Here is a 22,609-nt window from a genome sequence, read left to right on the forward strand (position 1 = left end):
GTTGTGTTAAATGGGATAGTATCACATGCATTTCTTTTCATTCTTTTAGTTAGTATCATTTGTATTTCCTTGAGTGGATAATTACGTGTTTGGCATACATAATAATCTTAGAATTTTGGGTATGCATGAGGTTTCAGTTTCTTTTTTTTTTCATGTTCACTTTTGGAATCATATTATAGTTTTAGCGTGGCATCTTTGATGGATCCACATATAAACTTACTTTTGCTTCTTTGTGAGATTTTGGGTTGCAACATTTAGGTAGATGCATAAATTGGTGTTTTACAACTTGTTTTAAGTTGGTGGGACCACGTTAAGATGGCTTGGTGCATGTGCACGGTGCAATGTATGGTTTCAAGTGTTTGACCAAAGTTTGTGCCTTCACATTTTCTTTTGGTTCGTTATAAGCCTAGTCCCTTTCTTTCTTGTTTGCATGGTTCCATTTTATTGTCATATACTTATATATTTTAATGTTGGTGGTGTGGGTAGCTCTCTAGGTTTCAAAACATGTTTCATACACCCTGTTAATATGAGGATGAACGTATGGCACCATTCTCTTTATTCTTTTCTTTTTATTTCCTTTACTTGTGTGGTGCAGCAGTAGAGTGTATATAATGTGGTGCATGGTGGGTGCTTTTAAATGTTTGGTGCAACCAAACTTAATTGCTTTTACGTGAGGGATATAGGATTTCATGTTATTCAGCAGGTTTCTTTTATTTAGTAGGTTTTTTTATTATACTTGCGGGTCCCACTAGGGGTTTAATGTGCATTAAAGTATTATTATGGTGTGAATGATACGCGGGCTACTTATATCTTTCTACAATGTATAATGGTGTATCTAATTTTTACGTCAATGGTTATGTGATTATATATTGAATTTCAATTTATATTAGATTGGAAATTTAAAGGTGTTGATTGGAATATTATATATATATATATATATATATATATATATATATATATATATATATATATATATATATATATATATATATATATATATATATATATATATATATTGGTCTGGTATTATAAATATTTAAAATACATTTATTTTATATATATAAATCATAAAAGGTCTTGAAATATAATCCTTTTGGTAGAGAAAATCAAGAGTAATCACAATTTAAAATGTTGCTGTCATTTTTTTCTTGTTGTTCGGATGAGTAATGTTGCATGACGTATGTTAGGGTGAGCAAACTTAGTCATAGTTTGGTTGGCAATTTTTAGTTTCTATTTTCTTACATGATGGGAGTGTAATGGTGATTATGTGCTTAAGTATAGTACTTAGATGTGAAGTTGAATATTATTCACAAAGTTTTAAAGTTCTTTTATATATCATTGTTGTGGTTAGCTTACTCCTATTTGTTTGTGTGTTTGTTGTGTGTGTGATGATCGTATGATGTGTGTGTTATACGGGAACATATGATATTACAGATGATTTTGGTGTGTAGTAGACCGACGAGAGAAATGGGTGAAATCGGGGTTTATATTTTTTTTATTAAGTTGTTAAATTACGCATTAAAGATGGTGTAATTTATTTTCAATTTCGTTGTTATTTAAAAAATTTAGATAATGGATGTTTGAACTATGATTTTTTAAAAGATTAAATTATAAATTTTTACTTAAGTTCATTTTATCGATAATCGTTTCCGTTAAAAATGCTCCTTTTATATCTTTCCATGACATCCAATAATTGGAGTGTTACATTGTTCACGCGTGTTGGACTACGAGTGGGAAGGTTCATAGAATTGGACTACAAGCGATCAAGTTCGTGGAAGCATTGGAATCCTTAAGACCATGGTTGAATGTGTGCTTGTCTCATATAGGTATGAGACAAGGGGGTCATGATATAAAGTTTTTTATAAATGAGGAAATGGTTAAGTTAATTTGGATATGTTGTACTTAGTGTTATTTTATGTATGTTGTTTATTTAGCTCACCCTTTTTGTTTCTAATCAAGGGAAGAAGAGGAGCAGTTTGGCATATTGACTAATCAAGGGAGGAAGATGAGTAGTTTGGCATATTGACGAGAATCAACATCCTTTGAAGAGAGTGGAGTTCATGTGTGGCGAGATACTCCCAAATCTATGGAGGAGGTTGCAAATAGTGTTCATGTGGCCTAATGAGTGATGTATCATAGAGATCTGATCTGTGTGAGTCGCGATTTGCGACATGTGCATGGAGGAAGTGCTATGCGGCTTACAGATATGCTCTGATACCACTGTTGGGAAAGCGCTCACTAAAAATAATAATCTTTTCAAGCGGAAGCACACCCAAAATAAGAGCAGAAAAATAAATAAAAGCACATAGGAAATTTAACATGGTTCGACACCTCAAGCCTTCCTTCCACAAACACTCAACAAGAATTTTTATCACCCAAGTGCATTTTTTCGGACCAAAATTGAAAACCCTTCATAGTGCAATTTTTGTGGACTAAAACTACAAACCTTCATAGTGCAATTTTTCTAACAAAAATTGCAAACTTTCCAATGATACACAACTACCTAAGTCCCCTATACACCTAAGAGACATGTTGAGTTTTGGTGGAAACTTCAAAACCAACTCTTTACTTTTATAGTATTTTTTTTTTTGCTACTCTCTTCTTCATATTACTCGATGTAGGACTTTGGTGAATACCCACTTGAGAACCAACATATCCTCCCTTCACCAAAAGTCTCATATGCTATGAAACAACACTCTTATTACAAAAGTATTAAGAAATAAGAAAAGTCAAATATATTTTTTGACTCGAAGTCAAAGGACATGAGCGTGATGTCTATGTGTTTTCTTGTGTTTATTTTATTTTTATATTAATAAAGTGATTTTCGGGCCCAACACATAACAACTACTTAAATACTCTAATTTGTATTTTATTTTTCTTCGTAAGTGGCACTTTCTTTTTTCCTTCATTCTGCAATTATTATTTTTGTGTAAGATATTTCAAAGTAAATTGTTACTTATAAAACGTAAGAATTTTCTGAAAAAGAATTAAATAACAATATAAGGTTTGTTGGGAACTATAAGTATTTTGATGAAATGGATCTGAATATTATTTAAAAAGCATTAAGGTCATAACTACTTATATTTAAATTGTTTGTAAATATGTTTTTATCACAATTTGCATTTAAATTTATGAACAATTTTTTTAAAATAATGAAATTGTAAATAATTCTCCTTAATGATAAATAAAAATATTTATAAATATGTAATTCTACTACTTAATATCAATCAAATATATCCATTACAAAAAGAGTAAAATTTAAGAATCTATATATCCATTACACCCATTTGTCACTTAATTTAGGAATCTATATATCCATTACAAAAATAGATAAAATTTAATGCTTTTAGCCTCATAATAACTTGTTTTATAAACTGTATTATCCTATTAATTAATTGTATTGCACCTAGACAGCCTAACACGACTATATGATAAAATTCGCCTACATAGCCCGCAAGCATGCAAACAGTTACCAAATGAATCAACCGACAAGCATAAGCGAACCAGGCCGCCTACTTCAGAGGACAGAACGACATCTACTGACCATTCCAGACTTAGAATATTGAGACAAACCCCCTATGACCAACAATCATTGAATTAAGGGGCCTGGGCCAGGCCCAGGCCCACCTACGACCCAATCAATAACCCAGCCCATGACAAAGTCAAACGTAATTAATAAACTATAAATACGCATCGATCCCAACAATTAAAGGTACGCATTCATTAATCTCTTAATCACAAAATTTGACTTTCTGATAATCTTTTGGCTGACTTGATCGTCAGAGTCTTCTCCGCGGATAACCCCATGAGTCCAAGCAGTGATACCAGCAGATGACGTGCACGAACCGAGAAGAAACCAACTAGAGAGATTGCGAATTGAGGTAAGATGATATTTATGTCTGACATATGTTATTTGTGTTAGAATTAATTGACGAATTAATTCTATTAGTGACTCATTTGAAATATTATGATGGGCCCAATTGTGATTTAATAAAATATAAAGACTTATTGGTTATTATTATGGGAAGTGATAATAAAATAAAGATAAAAATAAAATAAAAAAACCAACTTGATGGACGTTGATTTATAAAAGGAATTGGGGTTCTGTCTCTGGCCATAAGGTTCTTTTCACTGTAACCCATCAAGTACGTGTGAGAAGAGAAAGAAAGGCAAAGAGATAGATTGGGAAACGGTGGTTGAAGAGCACACAAGATTATAAATTGAAGAACGCATATTCACAGGATCTCTCATGGATCAAGGTTACTGCTCTATTATGATTTATCGTGTGAGAATTATAAATCTTAAAGATCCTTAATTAAGTTTTACATGTGGTATCAGAGCAAGATTGTAAGATTTATGATTCTCCTATTATGTGATGGTTCTCCCTTATGATGTTTTTCCCTAATGCTATAAACCCTAATTTAATTTTATCCCAAATCATCATGAACTCTAATTATTACTCAAGGGTTTATAATTTAAATGCTTTATGAGTATTTTTAAATTATGTATGAATTCTGCTGCTGCCACAAACAAGCTGTGCCATTATTGTTATTGTGAAGTTTGAAAGTTGTTTAATTTGGAATGAAAATATAATGGACAGTTACGTGGTATTGAAAAAACTGATGAAAAAAAACTGTTGCATGAACGTGAATAATGTGTGAATGCATGAGCCTTCAAATTTGGAGTGAAAATTATTACGTGAGTGAACGTGTGAAAATTGGAAGTTTTCCAATTTCATAATATGTGAACCGTGTAATTAGTGGTTTTGTTAAATTATGTTTATTTATTTATTAAGATTAAAGTGTAATATTTTTATTGGTTTATGTTACCAATAAAATAAATAATATTAATTATTTTATTTATATAAATAATTAATATTTTAATTTTAATTTGCAATAATATTTATGTTTGTTATTGTTAAATTAAAATTAATGAAGATGCTATATAAAGTTTATAGCAATTAAATGTATGTGTATTTATTTATTTGAAATTAAGTATGATAAATTTTGTTAGTCACCAAAGTGGCCAAAATTTTAATGTTTATATAATTTCAAATTATTAATGTTTTTTATTTTAATTACCCATAGTATGGATGCTAAATTATGAATAATTAAATTTATGGGTTAATTAAAATTCATTAATTATAAGACATTTAAGGATCGCCCAAAGGTTGATTAATTGTTCTCATAATTAATGAACATGATTGTAGATAATTTTGTATGCGTCACTAGTTTTATTTATATATCCAACTAGAGAGATTGCGAATTGAGGTAAGATGATATTTATGTCTGACATATGTTATTTGTTCTCCGCAGAAACATTAATAGTTTTATATTTTGTTGTATTCATATTCGCAACTATATGAATATGATCTCTGATGTCGCGCACTAAAATATTAATTGTCTGTGTAAACCAAAATAATGACTAATATTTAATGCTACCCGAAATTTTAATCATACCAGAGATTATTATCGAACAAATATATTAATAAAAAAATAAAATATTCAAGTGTCTCCCTTAAATTAAAGTTAACTTATAAGCAAGTTTTTTAAAAAGTAAACAAAAAAATCTACAACAAACCAAGAGAAAGTTAAATCATTTCACTTTTTAATTTTCTCTTAAAGCTTCATGTTGAAAAGTTGATCAGATTGTCAAACATCTAACTCAACTTACTAGTGGCCACAAATCACGCAGCAATTAACAATTCCACACAAAAAGCATAATAATAATAATAATAATAATAATAATAATAATAATAATAATAATAATAATAATGCTTACAACAAGGTGCAGCTCAACGATTTGGGAGGTATAAAAGAAGCTTAAAAAATAAGATTTTTTATTTAAAATTTACTTTTTGAGTTTTTTTTATACAAAATTATTTATTAAATTGTCATAATTAATTTCATTTAATATTTATTTTTTAATAAATAATAAAATTAATTTGTTTAATCTTTATTGAGATATTGTTGGTCTTAAATAAGTTTTTATTATCTTTAACTTTGAGAAATTCATTTTGACTTAAACAACTTACACTAGAATTATTAACATTATTCTATAAATTATATATGCTTTTGGAAAATAATTTATTCTTTTTATATTATTAAGAATGTCAATTGGTTTATCATTTTCCAAACCTATAATTTTCCTTAAGATATTTAATTCTGAAATTGAATCAAATCCATCAATATCCAACAAATTATCATGTTTTAAATATTTTTCAAGGTTTAAGCATTTTTCTTTTAAAAATGAAATATCTACACACCGTAATACACAAAACATTTGCTCTTTTTTGTTCATAGCTCCTTTTTGTTATGCAATTAAAGTCTCAATTTTTCTTTTCTTTTGAATTCTTGAATAGTCTCATTCAATTTTTCTAGTTGACATATCTATATATTTTATATGAAATAAAAAATGATAATATATAAAAACTACTAAAGATAAATATATAAAACGAATGAAATAAAACAATAAAATCTGATTCTGGTTGTCAAGAAAATAAACTCGATAGTAGTCTTGCAGTATCTTAAAGTCTCAAATCTCTTTTTCGTTCTAAGTCTCAACTTTTTCACAAACTTGCAAAGCTGTTTATTTTAAGATTAATCATTAATAAAAATAATTACAAAAACATTGCTCTTATAAACTTGATAGTAAGTTATTTTTTCCTTAAACTAGAATTATTTTTATACAGAAAACTCAACTTTGAATTATGCTTCAATTAATCTCTTATCCACCAAAAACTAAACCATAATTCAACTAATAATTTTGTAAAAAAAATTAGTTTCTCCTCAAGATATATGCAAAAAAAAAATATAAATCTAAAAGTACTAGAAAAACAAAACTACGCAAAAGAAATACATTTTTAATTCTAATACAAATCTAAAACAGAATAAAAATAACAAACAACACAAATAGAAAGAAAAAACATACTAACCAAAAATGAGGATGAAAAAATTGATACACACGGACAACATGAGATTCAAGATATTTAAAGGTTGTAGTCTGCCAATACTCAAGAAAAAAAGATTATTAGAAGAAAATAAAGTAAGAAGAGGTAAAAGTCATCTAATACTATATACAATTTTGAACTAACAAAAGGAAACTTTTTCTATTAAATAATATATCTGACCCAATTCAATTCAAAATTTTGATTCTACAAAAGGAATAAATGATAACGTGTCAATCAAAGAGAATTTTGAACGTTCAAAAAATAAATCAGAATCAAAAAATTATCTTTTTTCTTCTCAACTTCCGCTCCTCTTTCCTGCCAACGTCTTTTTTTCTTCTCAGTTTTCTCTCTCCCTCTTCTTCTCACGTCTTTCTCACTCACACACACCCTAGACTCTTCAGCTTCTTCTCTATCTTCTTGTTTTCTCTGTTTTTTTCATGTGCACACAACACCTCTTCATCTTCAGACTTCTCTTTTTCGATTATTTGTCTAACTTCTTTAGATCTGTAGTTATTTTTGTGGTATCTCTGTTTTCATCATTCTTTTCAGATGAATGGAATGAGAAGATCTAAAGATATCATTTTTTTACCCAGATCTGAAGATGTTGTATCTCCGTTTTTGTTTGTGTTTTCACCTTTCTCAAGCAAACAACTCATATTCTTCTTATATTTTCTCACATCTAACTTTTTTTTTGCATTGATGGTATTTTTCTTTTTTTCTACATCTCTAATATGGGTCACTGCGACATATGGTTTTTTTACCCAAATTTCGTTTTTATTTTCAGCTTTCTGAAGCAAACATCTCATATTCTTCTTATATTTACTTTGATCTAACTATTTTTTACGTTGATGATATTTTTCTTTTGATTACAGTCTTCAAATGAAGAGTTCAAACACATATAAGAGTCTTTCAAGCTGTACAACTTAACTGGTATGTCATTTTTATGACCAGATTCCTTTTTTTTTTACAAATGTTTCTTTTTCTTCACCTTTTACAAGCAAACCGTTCATCTTCTTCTTTTTTTTTGCCTGATCTCTGGTTTGGTCATTTTGTACAGATCACTGAAATTAGTCTAACATTGGTCACTACGAGATATCATTTTTTTACCTAGATTTTTTTTCCAGCTTTTTCAAGGTAACAACTCATATTTTTCTTATATTTACTTTGATCTAACTGTTTTTTGCGCTGATGGTATTTTTCTTTTATTGACAGGCTTAAAATGAAGAGTTCAAACACATGCAATGTATTTTTTTGGTTTGGAGTGATGTTTTGCTCTTAGAATCATGAGCACCGTCAAGAACACCAAAAAGGTAAAAACTTTCTACTATTTTTCGTTCTTCTACCATATTTATCTTCTTTTCTTTGTCATATTTATCTGTTCGATGGATGTTTTGCTCTCAGATCTAGTTTTCTTTATATATGTTTTGCTCTCAGATTCATAAGCATCAAGAACATTAAAAAAGATTTTTTCTTCTTCTCCAAGATCCGAGTACTTTTTTATGTTTTTTTATCTTTGATGGATGAATTTTTGTGGCAGATAGATGAAATGTGTCAAGAACACAATAAAGGTTAAAGGTTGAAACTTTTGTTCTTCTCGCAGATATTTTCTTCTTCTCCCATATCTGATTATTTTTTTTATGTTTGTTTTTTCTCTGAAGAGTGAATATTTTCAAGAGCGCAATAAAGGTATAAGTTTTTGTTCTTCTCGCGAATCTTCTCTTCTTCTCCCAAATCTAAATACTTTTTTGAAGTTATTTTTTTCTCTGATGGATGATTTCTTTCTATCAAATGGATGAAATGTTTGAATAACACAATAAAGGTACAAGCTTTTCTTCTTCTCCTAGATCTGAATACTTCTTCTCCTAGATCTCAAACACATTCATATTTTTTTTACTGATTTTCACTTTCGATCGATGGATTTTTATATTTTTGGATTTTTAGTTCTCTTTGACTGAAGTTTTTGTTCTACCACAATGAAGGTTATCTTTTTTTCTTTTCTTCATTTTCTACATTAGAATTTGTTTTTTCCAAAGGTTCCATTTCAAATGTTTAAATTTAATTTATTTTTTTATTATACATTCCATTTTAATAACTCAAATGTTATTATTTATATTTATGGTTGGAATAGTCATGATCAACACATTTATAATTTTGTCTTTATATTTGAATTAAAATTAATTTATTTTTGTTTATTTATTTAACCATAATTTTTGCTATTTAATAAGTTGTGTAAGTGCAGGATAAGCAATAAATGTGAACCATCATGGTGTACAATTGTGACTGTTAGAATAACCATCATTATCGTATTCTCTTTATATAAACTACGAATGTTGAAATGTATGTATATCTCTCGATCTATTCGCATTCTATAAGTAGCAATCTTCTCCCACTTCATCATCCATCTATAAGTAACGATCTTTTCCATCTTCTCTTACTATTCTTCTTCATTACCAATCTATTGTTATGGTTAAATATCAGTTAAAATTAACGTTTTTTATCACTTTTTCTATATTGTATACTGTCTTAAAAGTCGTAAATTATGAATAAATCTATCAACACTTATTCGTATCCATTGTAATCAAAGTAATGCCAAGAAATAAGTATTTAAATTTAATTAACTTAATTAAATATTACAAATGAATAAGCAAAATAAATAATTAATAAAAATAAAGTTTGAATGAGAAATATTTATAATAAAATAAATACTTAAGAAGAAATAAAGTTTGGAGAAACGTTTATTATAATGTATTCATATTTGTCAATAATGTTTAGTGGTCAATAACATTTACAAAGTTTGAACTTGAGGAACGATAATAGCTGATTTTTGAAAGTGATAAAGACAAAATCAACAAAGATATCATAGTTATTTATCCGTTTGATTAATTTTTTCTATTTCATTTATTTTTCATCGCAAGTTTTTTATTCTTATTTAAAAGACCTTTTATGTTTATAATGTTTTCTATTTTATATTTTAAAATAATATTGTTTTGAATTCTAATTTTAACCATTATTAACTATTTTATATTACTTACTTTAAATACATTTATATACCAAAATAAAAATTAAGACTTTTATTTTTTGTTTTACCTAGCTTACTGAAGAAGTTTTTTATGCTTTTCAAAACTTAATTTTCATCCTCCAAAAATTAAAAGATATTGAGAAGAATAAAAACAACTTTTTAGTCTCTTCCAACACTACTTTCAAGGTAAGATATTGAGAAGAATAAAAACAACTTTTCAGTCTCTTCCAACACTACTTTCAAGGTAAACTTTTGAGAAGAATAAAAACAACTTTTCAGTTTCTCCCAACAATTTTAAGGTAAACTTTTGTCTCTTCCAACGCGTTTTTATCATTAATTTGCATTAATTATGAAGAAACAAACAACTTTTCGTGTGTCTCAATGCAATGTTATGTTTGAATTTATTGTATTATAATTTTAAATGAAAAATGTTTTAAAAGATCTACCTATCTTTTTGAACAAGTTTTATACTGATTTCAAAAATCTTCTCACCTTCATGTAAAGTAAAAGTCATTTTGAATTATCAAATCTCTAATGATATATGATCTAATATGTAATACATAATATTGCAAAGCTAACACTATTGTTGAGTTATAAATTTAACCATTATTAAACATAAATATTACAAATAAATGAATAAATAGTAAATAGTAGGCAATAATTAACTTATAACAAAGAACAAAGATAGAAAGAGAAATAACAAAGAATAGATAACAAAATAAATAAATATATATTTATTATATATAATATATAATAAATACATATATTTTAGACTTTATGAATTTGTCGATAAACAAATAATAAATTTAAAAAAAACTTGATTGCATACCTTTATCAAAAATTTTATTCTACATTAAATGAGTACGCATCTTTTCATTCATTGAGTCTAGCACAAACGTTAAATGAGTGTGGTATGCACTTTTCATTTTCTTTTTCATTTTTTGAATTGTGTGATACAATGAACTTTTATGCAAAAATGTCAACTGTTTTTTGTGATTTGGTCGACAATGTCAAGTTTATTCTTTTATTATTCTTTCTTTGATTTTTTTTATATGTGCAAAAATTATAGGTAAAAGTCATAAACAAGATGTACCGTTTTCAAATTCACAACATTATTAGTGATTTTTACTAACAATATTTTGAAAATAAATTTTTTCAGTGATAACCTTATTTAAGTAAGTTATATTAGTAAACTTATTGGAAAAAATAAATTCAAAAGATGTATGAGTGAAAAAATAGAAGTAATCTTCAGTTACCAAAACATCTTATGGCAACACGACATTCAAAAATCTTAATTGATCTTGGACGTACAAAGTTATAACCTACAACATTTTAGAAAATAATGTTTTTAATTATATAAATTATATATATATATATATATTAAATAATAATAATAATAATAATAATAATAATAATAATCCTCTAATTTAATACGAAAGTAAATACTTTCAACCATAAATATATAATTAAATATTTCATTGTATATATTTTGAAGTAAGTATTTTAAATAATAAATTTAATTTCATAACATTAAATTTACTATTTGACAATTATAAAAATAAACTAAATGCAAATCATAAATTACAATTTTCTTTTATAATAAATGCATATCATTAAGGTGAAATCCAAATTTTCAAAATTTAAAATTAAAATCAAGATCACACTGTTAAATCTATGAATGACTCTTTCAATATTTACTTAATTTTATTTAACTTTCTGAAGAAGGTTTATACACCTTTTAAAAATTTTCATTTTTCCATACCTATTTTTCATCCCCAGAAATCAATTATATTGACAAAAATAAAAATAACTTAAGATACCTGTTCTCAAATATGATAGTTTGCTTTTTTTGTTTCCATACACTTAAGATTCATATTACAAAATTTGAAATTTGAAATCCAAAATCACAAAAAACTAGAATAATATGGTGACAAAGTTTGACTAATTATTTAATTCTTATTTAATTGATTTGGTAGAACATATAACGTCAATATTAATTAATTCTGACAGTGACATATTTGAAAGTATGTTTTATACGAGTATGTATGCCCAGTGATTAAAAATGACAATTTCATAATTAAAAATTTAAATTATTTTAATATTGTAGTCGGTCACTCAAGTGTTATATTTTGGAAGCGTTTTGTGTTTTCAAAATGTCTTTGATTTAAGTAACGTGAAAAAATCCTCAGAAACGATTTTTTTCATGATTTAAGTCTTCATACTTAAGCCTTTTAATTATTTATTTTACAAACTTCATTTATTTATTTCTTTCTTTATTTTTTCAATTATTATTTATATTTATTTATTATTATATTAAATGCAATGTAATCATTGTTTTTGAATTGCTAAATCACTTTTTCATATTCATATTTTTAAATAAATATTAACATAATTGAAATACTGATAAATGATGCACACATATTTATTCAATTTATTTAATGAATTAGTTGGACCATCTTATTGAGTCTTTTGGATGCAGGATTTAGGGAGTGACTATGTCGTTACTTCAGAATTTCAATGTAATTATTTTTTTTATATTTACTATGTATTTTTTGATTCATTTATTTATTGGTTATTATAATTAAAAAATAATCTTAAAAAATATAGTATTTGGGAATAAAATCTTAAAAATAAAGAGTTGAAAAACTTTGATGATTCTTAATAATAAAATAATATGTTATAATTCATAATAATATTCAATAATAATATAATAACATATTTTGCATTAAATGAGTGCACATATTTTCATGTATTGATTCTAACACACACATTAAATAAATGTTGTTTTTTGATATATGCCTTTTTCCAACACACATCCTTCAATCTCTACCAACCATAAATATTTTGTATGAACATTAAATTTTATCGAAAAAAATAGATATGCACTTTTCATTTTCTTTTTCATTTTTTCAAATGTGTGATACAATAAACTTTTATACATAGATGTCTAACGTTTTTTCAGATTCCATGATTTGGTTTACAAGGTCGAGTTTCTTCTTTTATTCTTCTTTCTTTGATTTCTTTGATATGTGCATAAAATATGGGTAAAAGCCAAAAACAATGCATACTATTTTGAAATTCAGAGCATTGTTAGTGGCTTTCCTCAACAATATTTTTCAAAATAATTTTTTTAACGATAACGTTTTTTAAGTAAGTTGCATTTATAACCTTTTTTTAAGTAACTTTTTGAAGAAGATTTATGCACCTTTCAAAACTTTTCACTTTTATTCTAAAGGTGCTAAACATATGGAGTTGAAATACTTTGTCGTTAAAGAAAAAGTTCAGAAACGTAAAGTGTCAATAGAACATATTAGCACAGATCTTATGATTGCTGACCCTTTAACAAAAGGGTTACCACCCAAATTGTATGCTGGTCATGTAAAGAATATGGGCATTATGTCTACTAGTGAATGTTGAATGTTAATGTTTTGAATGTTTATGTGACACTCTGAGCTCCCTAATGTATAAATTTCTGAAATCTGTGTTTTCTTCTTTATGTTTATGCATGCAAATTATGATGAAGAAAACAAATTATGTTATGTTATTGCTTTGTAAAATGACATTATGTTTGAACTCATTATTGACTTCTCATTTTTAAGGTCATATTAAGGAGAAAGGGATGATATAGTAGTACATGGAAGGGATCATGTCGATCAAATGATGTGTGACCGCCATGACTCTTATTATTTCTGTATCTTTAATTATGAATAATGATGGAACCAATTTATGCAAGGTCTTTTGTTGCGCATTATGTTCATGTATTAAATCACATAATGTTATGACATCATATGAGTCAAGTGGGAGAATGTTAGAATTAATTGACGAATTAATTCTATTAGTGACTCATTTGAAATATTATGATGGACCCAATTGTGATTTAATAAAATATAAAGACTTATTGGTTATTATTATGGAAAGTGATAATAAAATAAAGATAAAAATAAAATAAAAACCAACTTGATGGACGTTGGTTTATAAAAGGAATTAGGGTTCTGTCTCTGACCATAAGGTTCTTTTTACAGTAACCCATCAAGAACGTGTGAGAAAAGAAAGAAAGGCAAAGAGATAGATTGGAAAACGGTGATTGAAGAGTACACAAGATTACAAATTTGAAGAACGCATATTCATAGGATCTCCATGGATCAAGGTTAGTGCTCTATTATGTTTTATCGAGTGAGAATCATAACTCTTAAAGATCTTTATAACCTTTTTTAAGTAACTTTTTGAAGATGATTTATGCACCTTTCAAAACTTTTCATTTTTTTCATACCTTATTTTCATTAAGATTCATATTCTTAAAGATGATGATTCACTTCTTCTTTTTCTTAATACACTTAAGATGCATATTACCAAATTTGAAATTTGAAATATGTAATATAATAAAGTTTGAATTTGAAATTTAAAATCAAAAAAGTATAATAATATTGTAACAAAGATTGATTATATGTTTAATTAATTTGTTTAATTCTAAATTAATTGATTTGGTACAACATAAAGTCAATATAAATTAATTCTGACTAACATATTTTAAAAGTATGTTTGCAAAAGAATAGTCTAATTTCTTTATGTATAGAGTGTTTGAAATGACAATTTCATAATTAAAATTTTAATTATTTTTAATATTATAACCAATTATTCAAGTTTTCATAATTTAAGCCTTTTATTTATTTATTTTACAAGCTTCATTCATTTATTTTACAAACTTTCAAATATATACAACATTCATACATACAAATTCTAATAATAGTTTATTGAAAAACAATATGTTTTCTGCTTTTTAAATTAGTTTTTTGAAACTTAATATTTTTTGATATATAAAATAATAATGTTTGGATTTAAAATTTGAAATTGTAAAAGACCGTAAATAAAATAAAATTTAACATTTAAAATATAAAACATGTACACAAATTTAAAGTCCTTTTAATAAATATTCTTAATGTTTCTCATAAAAAATACAAAAATTCATAACGATATAATAATTATTATAAAATATAATAATATTTAATAAAAGTATAATTATCAAATAACACAATAATATCAACCTAATAATAATAATTAAAATATAATGCAAAAATTACAATTTTTTTTAACTTTAAAAATATGAAAATACTTACCATTTAAATTTTAATCTTATTATAATATTGTGAAATTTGAAATATATATAGTAATAAAGTTTGAATTTGAATTTTGAAATTTCAAAAAGCTATAAAAATATTCCACTTAAGCTATAAAAATATTTCAAAATGTAAAGTCAAAAGGCATGGAGAGGCTAAATGGTCGGACTGGCACGTTTTGACACCCATACAAAAAGATGTAGAACATTAAAGCCTTTTTAATGAATTTTTAGATGTTTTTGAACAACTTTCACATATTTTTGACATTTCACAAAAGCTTAAACAATAATTTAAAACATAATTTTTATAACATAGACATCCGTGTATCAAATGCAAAATGAAAATTATAAATTCTTGAAACTTTTAAAGATATAAAATTCACTAATGGTTTCAATTTCAATATTTTTTTTTTCTAAATTAAGATTCATATTGACAAATTTAAAATTCATAATATAAAGTAATAAAGTTTGAATTTAAAATTCTAAAATGTAAAAACTTTAAAAATATGGTAACAAAATTTAAATTTGAAATTCAATATCAAAAAAAAATAGAAAAATGACTCCAAAAGAATAGTCTATTCTTTATATCTTTCTACATGGGGTCTACATTTGTAGTTTTCGATCGTTTATATCTTGATGTTTGGTTTGCATGTTTGCATCGTCTGTCTAACATTTGTATTTTGAAAGAATCCATTATTTACATTTATATACACTACCTATCATTTATAATTTTATATTGTTTACTCTTCACATTTTTTTATTGTCTATTTTTGTATTTTTATAGAGTCTACTTGACAATTTATATATCGTTCATCATCTTTATTATTAAAAAATCAACTATTACATTTTTCTACATTATCTATTAAATATTTTATTTAATTTCTTAATTTAATTAACTCGATTTTAATATATTCTTTATATCTTTCTACATGGGGTCTACATTTATAGTTTTCGATCGTTTATATCTTGATGTTTTGTTTGCATCGTCTGTCTAACATTTGTATTTTGAAAGAATCCATTATTTATATTTATATACACGGCCTATCATTTATAGTTTTATATTGTTTACTCTTCACATTATTTTTTTATTGTCTATTTTTGTATTTTTATAGAGTCTACTTAACAATTTATATATCGTTCATCATCTTTGTTATTAAAAAATCAACTATTACATTTTTCTACATTATCTATTAAATATTATATTTAAAATTTTATTTAATTTCTTAATTTTAATTAACTCGATTTTAATATATTATTTAAAATAATTATATACAATATATCTTGTTAAAAAAATATATAAATAATTTAAATAATTTTTTATCATAAAATTAATTAAAAATTTATTTAGTTTTATAAAAAAAATTATATTAAATTTAATTATATTTTTAAATTTTTAAAATCTCGTTTCCCATGCATTGCACGGGAAAAAGTGCTAGTAGAGAGACAAAAAAAGAAAATAAAATCCAAATTGATTATAAGAGAATAAAGATAGTTAATCATTATTTTTCTTGTAAACATTACTTATTGTTTTTACTACTAATAAAAATTAACATATACTAATAATAATTTAATTAAATTTTATTCTCAAACATAAACTTATAATTAATTTAATAGAGTTATATTAGTAATAAAATATTTTTTTGAGGCCTTTTTCATTTTAAATATAATTTTATAATTAGTTTAATAGAAATATATTAATTACTACTAAAAAAAATTTGAAACTTTTTTTCTCAAACATAATTTAATAAAAAAATATTAATAGTAAACAAAATCTTTTTATGAGGCCTTTTTATTTTTGAGGTCTAAAACGAGTGCTTTACTTGCTTTATCCTTGAGCCGACCTGCTTACAACAAGCTTAGTTTCAAACATATTTAAGCCTTCCTTTACCATTATCTCAGTGTAAAAGAGAGCATATAAAATTGATGATTACATTACATTGCCACAGAAGGAGCTCATTCCAAATTGTTCAAAGGGAATGACTAAGCCATGACAGGGAAAATGATTGGCATCACTTGTCTCAGGGACTTGTCCCAAAAGGGTGGTGCTCTTTACCCTGAGTTTCTGGTTTGGTAGGAACACTGTACAGAAGATCATGGATTTTGGAATATATCAGCATCTGAGAGGGATCACCACCACTACTGCGAGAACTATCTTGCAGTTTGATCTTCTTGTAAAGATACTGCTTCTCAGCCTCGGCCTCGTTTAATCGTTGCTTCAAGTAGTTGCTAGTAAATTCTTCCTCTGATTTATCTTGCTTGGCAAGAGCAATCCTCTGAAGTCTCTCGGCCTCTTGTTTAGCCTCGTTAGCCTTCACCTGAAACATTTCAGCCTCTGCATTCTTTAGCCTCACAATTTTCTCCAGCTCTTCTATCTGCAGCTTCTTTTTCTGCCTCTCCATCTTCAACTCTGCCACTTCCCTTGACTTGTCAGCAAGTTCATGGTCGCAAGCTTCCAGATCCATGCGAGCCTTCTTGAACATCCTCATCTTCTCATCAGCTACCATTTCCATCTTTCGTATGGCCTCCGCCACCACTTCAGCAATTCTATTGCATGCGTCCTGCGGAGCAATCGACCTTCCACTTTCTCCATTCTCCAGGCCTTCTGTAGAGTCCACCTCAAGCTCTTCAATTAGGACATGTTTTTATTAGAACAAACAACACCAAAGCATTTAACTTTATTAACAGCAAACCATATCTCCCCCACTCCCCAAATAACAGCGTTTGCCTAACAAAGCAAAGGAAACCAACAACTATAATTCTAGCATTAACTTTATCGATGATGCCCACTTTTCCAACCATAGCATGCCACTTTCCCCCTGCTTTTGATAACTTGAACTTCAGGGTTCAATGGTGAGAAAAGTGGACGGCGCAGAGACCATTCATAACTTCAATTTCAGGGTTCAATGAAGAGCAAAGTGGACAGCGCAGATATAATTTCAATAGATCAAATGAAGAAAACAAATAAAATTGTCAATGTCATCTCAAGTTTTGAGGCATTTTATTTTTGAATCAAACAACCTTTTCATAATTTAGACATAACAGAATTCAATAAATATAAATGAGACAAAATGCGGAGGCATGATATTGCCTTATTATATATACGTTAAAAGGAAGAAAAACAAAATTTCTTGTACCTTGGAAAAACATCAATATTGCCCGGGAAGCAGCCTTTGAATCCATGTTTTTGGTTTTCAATTTTTCTATGATATCGCCACACTTCCAAAATAGCTTCCTCCCTCGGGGTTCTTTATTGCCATGAAAGATCCTACTAACATAATCAAGTTCCCTCATTAGGGCCTCTCCATCCCACGAGGCAGCACAGTGCTGGAAGACATCTTTAACCCAACCCACCAGTTCTGAAGTCCTATTGCATGCTTGACACCTGAAAACCATTTCACTTGGTCCTGCTTCACTCTTTGAAGAAGGGCCCATGCAAATAAGTTGCTCGCGAATGGCACAATCAGTGTGAGTCCAGTGAGAACACAAGTCACATCCAATCCAGCGGCAAGTATTCACGTCAAAGTCAAACTTGTTGCAGATCACACACATGCACAGATTGCAGAAACCATTAGTGTTGGTGCATATTTCACAGGTACAATCATCAGCTGGAAGCAGGTTTTGGCACGCTATGTTTCTGCACCTCTTATAACCAAAGATCTCAATCAGGGAAGTCTGTGATAGATTGATGCTAGGATGCAAAAATCCCTGAATTCCAGTATTTATTGCAACAAGGATTTCAAGCTGCACTCGATGAGCTCTCACCAATGTCTTTTCTGTCAAATCAGCTCTATTCTGAACAAGCTTCTGCAAAATGAAAAATTCCTCTCTGTGCTGCGATGCATTCCCTCCCTCAAGGATAACTCGAAGTCCATTTTTCAGTTCTTCGAGATATACCGGAGGTAGACAACGCATTTTTTCACATATCGTTCCCACACTTTCTCTTGCAATGTCTTGCAGAGTAACTTTGCCAGCACCAGAAACACGGTGAATCACTTTCTGCTCAAGGCTATTAATCTCCGTCTTTCTATTCTCCATCTTCTTTGCTGCAGCTGTAGGCCAAGTTTCTTGAGAACTTGCACTCTCAGCCGGTGATTCACGGAGATTGTCAGAGTTTGATCCAGGTTCATCAGGAGACCGGAGAGGATCTGAAGAAACTAGAGACAGAGACGTTTGTAGTCCTCTAACCTGTGCTTCTGGACGCAAAGGGAGCATTTTGGAGAAGACCTCTGGTTGGTGCTACAGAATAAGATGACGTACCTATCAAAAGATTTACACTGTTACTGTCAGTCACTAGCGGCAGGGATTGTTCTATACACATTTCTACACCATGACTATTGCATTCTTTTGAGGGAAGATTCGACACCAAAAGAAAATTCATACAAGAGAAATTGACATCACAGGATTAAATATTTTCTTGACTGCAATGATTATGAAAATTGTTAAGTAAACCCTCAATTTAGTCCTTAAAATGGATAGAACTTTTAGTCATTAAAATTATTAGAATACTCTATTAGTTGCCGACTAGTCCTTTCATATTTTGTTTGTCACTGTCATTTTGCAAAACCATGACCTACAATTTCAAGAACCAATTTGGGGATTTACTCATAATAATCATTGTTGTAATCATTCAATAGATGACCGTCTGCAAATGTAAATGATAAAAAACAAAACAATCCATGGCAAAAAAAGTCTAATATTAAAGTTCTTAATTCAGTCTGACATCATACTAACACGAATTAACTCCTTGACATGCAAATCAGCAAATTTGCTTACAGTCAGCAATTAACCATAGAAATATCAGAAAATGAGAGGAAGTTTGAAATTGGAAAAGTTTACTGTTCTGAAGAACCCAAACGACAATGGAATAATAAAGATGAGATTGATTCAACACAACACTGACCTGAACGGAGAGAATATTTGGCGCTTTGAGTTTGAGCAGTGAAAGCGGAAAATCCAACATGAAACAGGTACAAGGACCCTTGTTTTTCAACGCCACGGATGACCGGTTTAGCCGGTTCTCACATTACACTAGCCGCCATAGTCCTTACGGTTTTTCAAGTCATATTCCATGTATTTAAAGTCTAAGGAGAGACTTATTCACCATGTTGTTCACTCTAGTCTAATAGTAATTATTGATTACGAACTTGTATTTTATAATTTTATAAATTTATAGTTATTCTGGGAAACCAGAAAATAGTAAAAGTAGTAAAGTTTAGAGAAAAATGATTTCCTTTTAAGTTGCATAACAAAACAAGAGAGAAACTCCAATTCTTTGATTCCTTGAATGTCGTAGTAGTATCTTTATTGTGTCTTTGATTAATATATAAATGAGATATAAAACATTACGAAAAAAAGACCAATGGTGTTTCTATTGTTTTTCTATTGAAATTTATTAAGGAGTCTCTAAGATGAAGTATAAGACTCTCAAGACCTAAATTGTTGTCTCTTAATGAGAAAACTTCAAGTTTTGAAGAGAAAGTGATTTACTTACAAAAGACTCTTTGGCGAAGTCTGGTAAAAACATTTTATACCCATCGTGAGATCTAGATAAAACTATTCCCATACTTGAATCACAAATAAGAATTGTGTACTTTTTTTCCTTAGCTCAACTTTTGACCACAAGCTAATAAGACTAAGCCTGGATAACAACACATGTGCAAGCAATATGATTAAGATTGGATTGAAATATATCAAGAACTACTTAAAAGCAACTAAAAACACTAAGGATTGAAAGATATTTGAAGTTTGAAAGAATCAGAATACTAAAGTGTCATACTAAAGTGTCTCAAACTTGTTCTTAGTATTTTGGTCATGATGTCTACAATCTAATTATTTGAATTATAATGTTTCAGGCTAATTTCTCTGCTAACATGATATTTCACCTTAATGTGCTTAGTTCTACTAAGTTGCATAACAAAATAAAGGAGAAACACAAATTCTTTTATTCCTTGAGTGCACCAGTATATGTGTTGTGTCTTTACTTAATATATAAATGAGATATAAACATCACAAAATAAGAACTAATATTGTTTTACTTAATTATTGTTTATCTTATTGGAACTCATTAACGAATCTATGAGATGGAGTATAAGAATTTTAAGAGACAAATTGTTGCTCTTAATGAAAGAACTTCAAGTTTTAAAGAGAAACAAAGGAGTGATCCACTCGCAAAAGAATCTTTGGCAAAGTTTGGTAAAAACATTTGATTCCCATCGTGAGGTATGGATAAAACTATTCACATACCACAAGTCTTATGGTGATGTACTACACTTGAATCATGTATAAGAATTATGTGCACTTTTCCTTAGCTCAATTTTTTTCCTTGTAGAGGGTTTTTCCAATCAAGGTTATAATAAGGCACATTTTATAAATAAAATCTTATCTTTCAAATAATTGTTTTGTTACTCCTAAACACTTTATTGTCTATTATGAATGTCAAGTTTGAGATGGCTCAAAATTAGGCGATCGAAAAATATCAGACAATAATATATGAAATGATTTGGTATGAAATTGTTTGAAAATAAAGAATCAACAATCAAACATGATAAAAAAATATAGACAACAAGAAAGGGGCTCACACATTGATTGAAAAATGCTACAAATGCCAGAAGTGTGGTACTTCATTGCATTGAGAATGGATATACTCATACCATTACCATACACTAAAGGTCAGGTAAAAAATTTAATGGTGGTGATTGATTATTTCAACTAAATGGATAAAAGCAGGGCCTTTATCAACTATCATTGAACATCAAGTGCAAAAGTTCTTTTGGAAAAAATGTTGTATGCAAACATGGTTTACCCCACTCTGTTGTCACCCTTAATGAATGGTTTATAATTCATAAACAAAGGGTTTGTGCAATTTCTTATGTTTGATAGAGCATCTAGAGGCTAACTATCAACATTACGCCTAAATACTTAATAGAGAGCACTTTTTTTCTAATAGATAATGCTTTTTAAGCGTTGTCTATTGAAGCGTTGTCTATTAATAAAGAGCATTTGCAAAAACTCATTATCTAATGACATCTTATAGACAACGCTTATAGAAATAAGTGCTCTCTATGTATGGTTCAAAAAGACAGCGCTTTCTACCAAAAAGTGCTCTCTATATGTTGTCCAATAACATCTTATAGACAACACTTGAAGACACAAGCACTATCTATATAAGCTTTAAAAAGACAACACTTCTAAAAAAAAAAGTGCTCTATGTATGTTGTGTGATATACATCTTAAAAAATGTGTTTTCTCAAACATGCGCTCTGCATTAGGTCGTTTTTTTTTGTAAGAAATTATAAAAAACATAAAAAATTATAACACCACAAAAAAAAGGTTAAAATACTTTTTTTGTCCCAATTTTCGTCAAATTTTGTTAAATAAGTCCTAATTTTATTTTTGTACTCACATAGGTCCCAATTTTCGTCAATTTTATTCAATTTAGTCCTTTTTTGCTAACATTGTTTAAATCATTAACGGCCATAAACAATGACTGCCACATGTCACTTCATGGTTTTTTTAATTTTTTTTATTT

At 27.9% G+C, this 22,609-nt stretch overlaps 1 protein-coding gene across 2 annotated transcripts; it reads right to left on the reverse strand.

Moving 5' to 3' along the window:
- Window positions 1–16,937: 16,937 nt before the first annotated feature.
- Window positions 16,938–20,177, reverse strand: LOC114188139 (OBERON-like protein). Of its 2 annotated transcripts, none has more exons than XM_028076686.2 (3): window positions 19,982–20,177; window positions 18,216–19,338; window positions 16,938–17,683 (listed from the first exon to the last, which is right to left on the reverse strand). In XM_028076686.2, the coding sequence occupies exons 2-3, from the start codon at window positions 19,291–19,293 to the stop codon at window positions 17,100–17,102; spliced, it is 1,662 nt and encodes a 553-aa protein (XP_027932487.1). In that variant the 5' UTR covers window positions 19,294–19,338; window positions 19,982–20,177; the 3' UTR covers window positions 16,938–17,099. The 2 variants fall into 2 exon arrangements, with proteins under 2 accessions (XP_027932487.1, XP_027932486.1); XM_028076685.2 differs by having other exon boundaries at window positions 16,938–17,704.
- Between the last annotated feature and the right edge of the window lie 2,432 nt (window positions 20,178–22,609).

The sequence above is a fragment of the Vigna unguiculata genome, chromosome 6 (assembly GCF_037176805.1).
Source record: "Vigna unguiculata cultivar grain cowpea cultivar isolate G323 ecotype 2 chromosome 6, ASM3717680v1, whole genome shotgun sequence".
NCBI classification, from domain to species: Eukaryota; Viridiplantae; Streptophyta; class Magnoliopsida; order Fabales; family Fabaceae; genus Vigna; species Vigna unguiculata.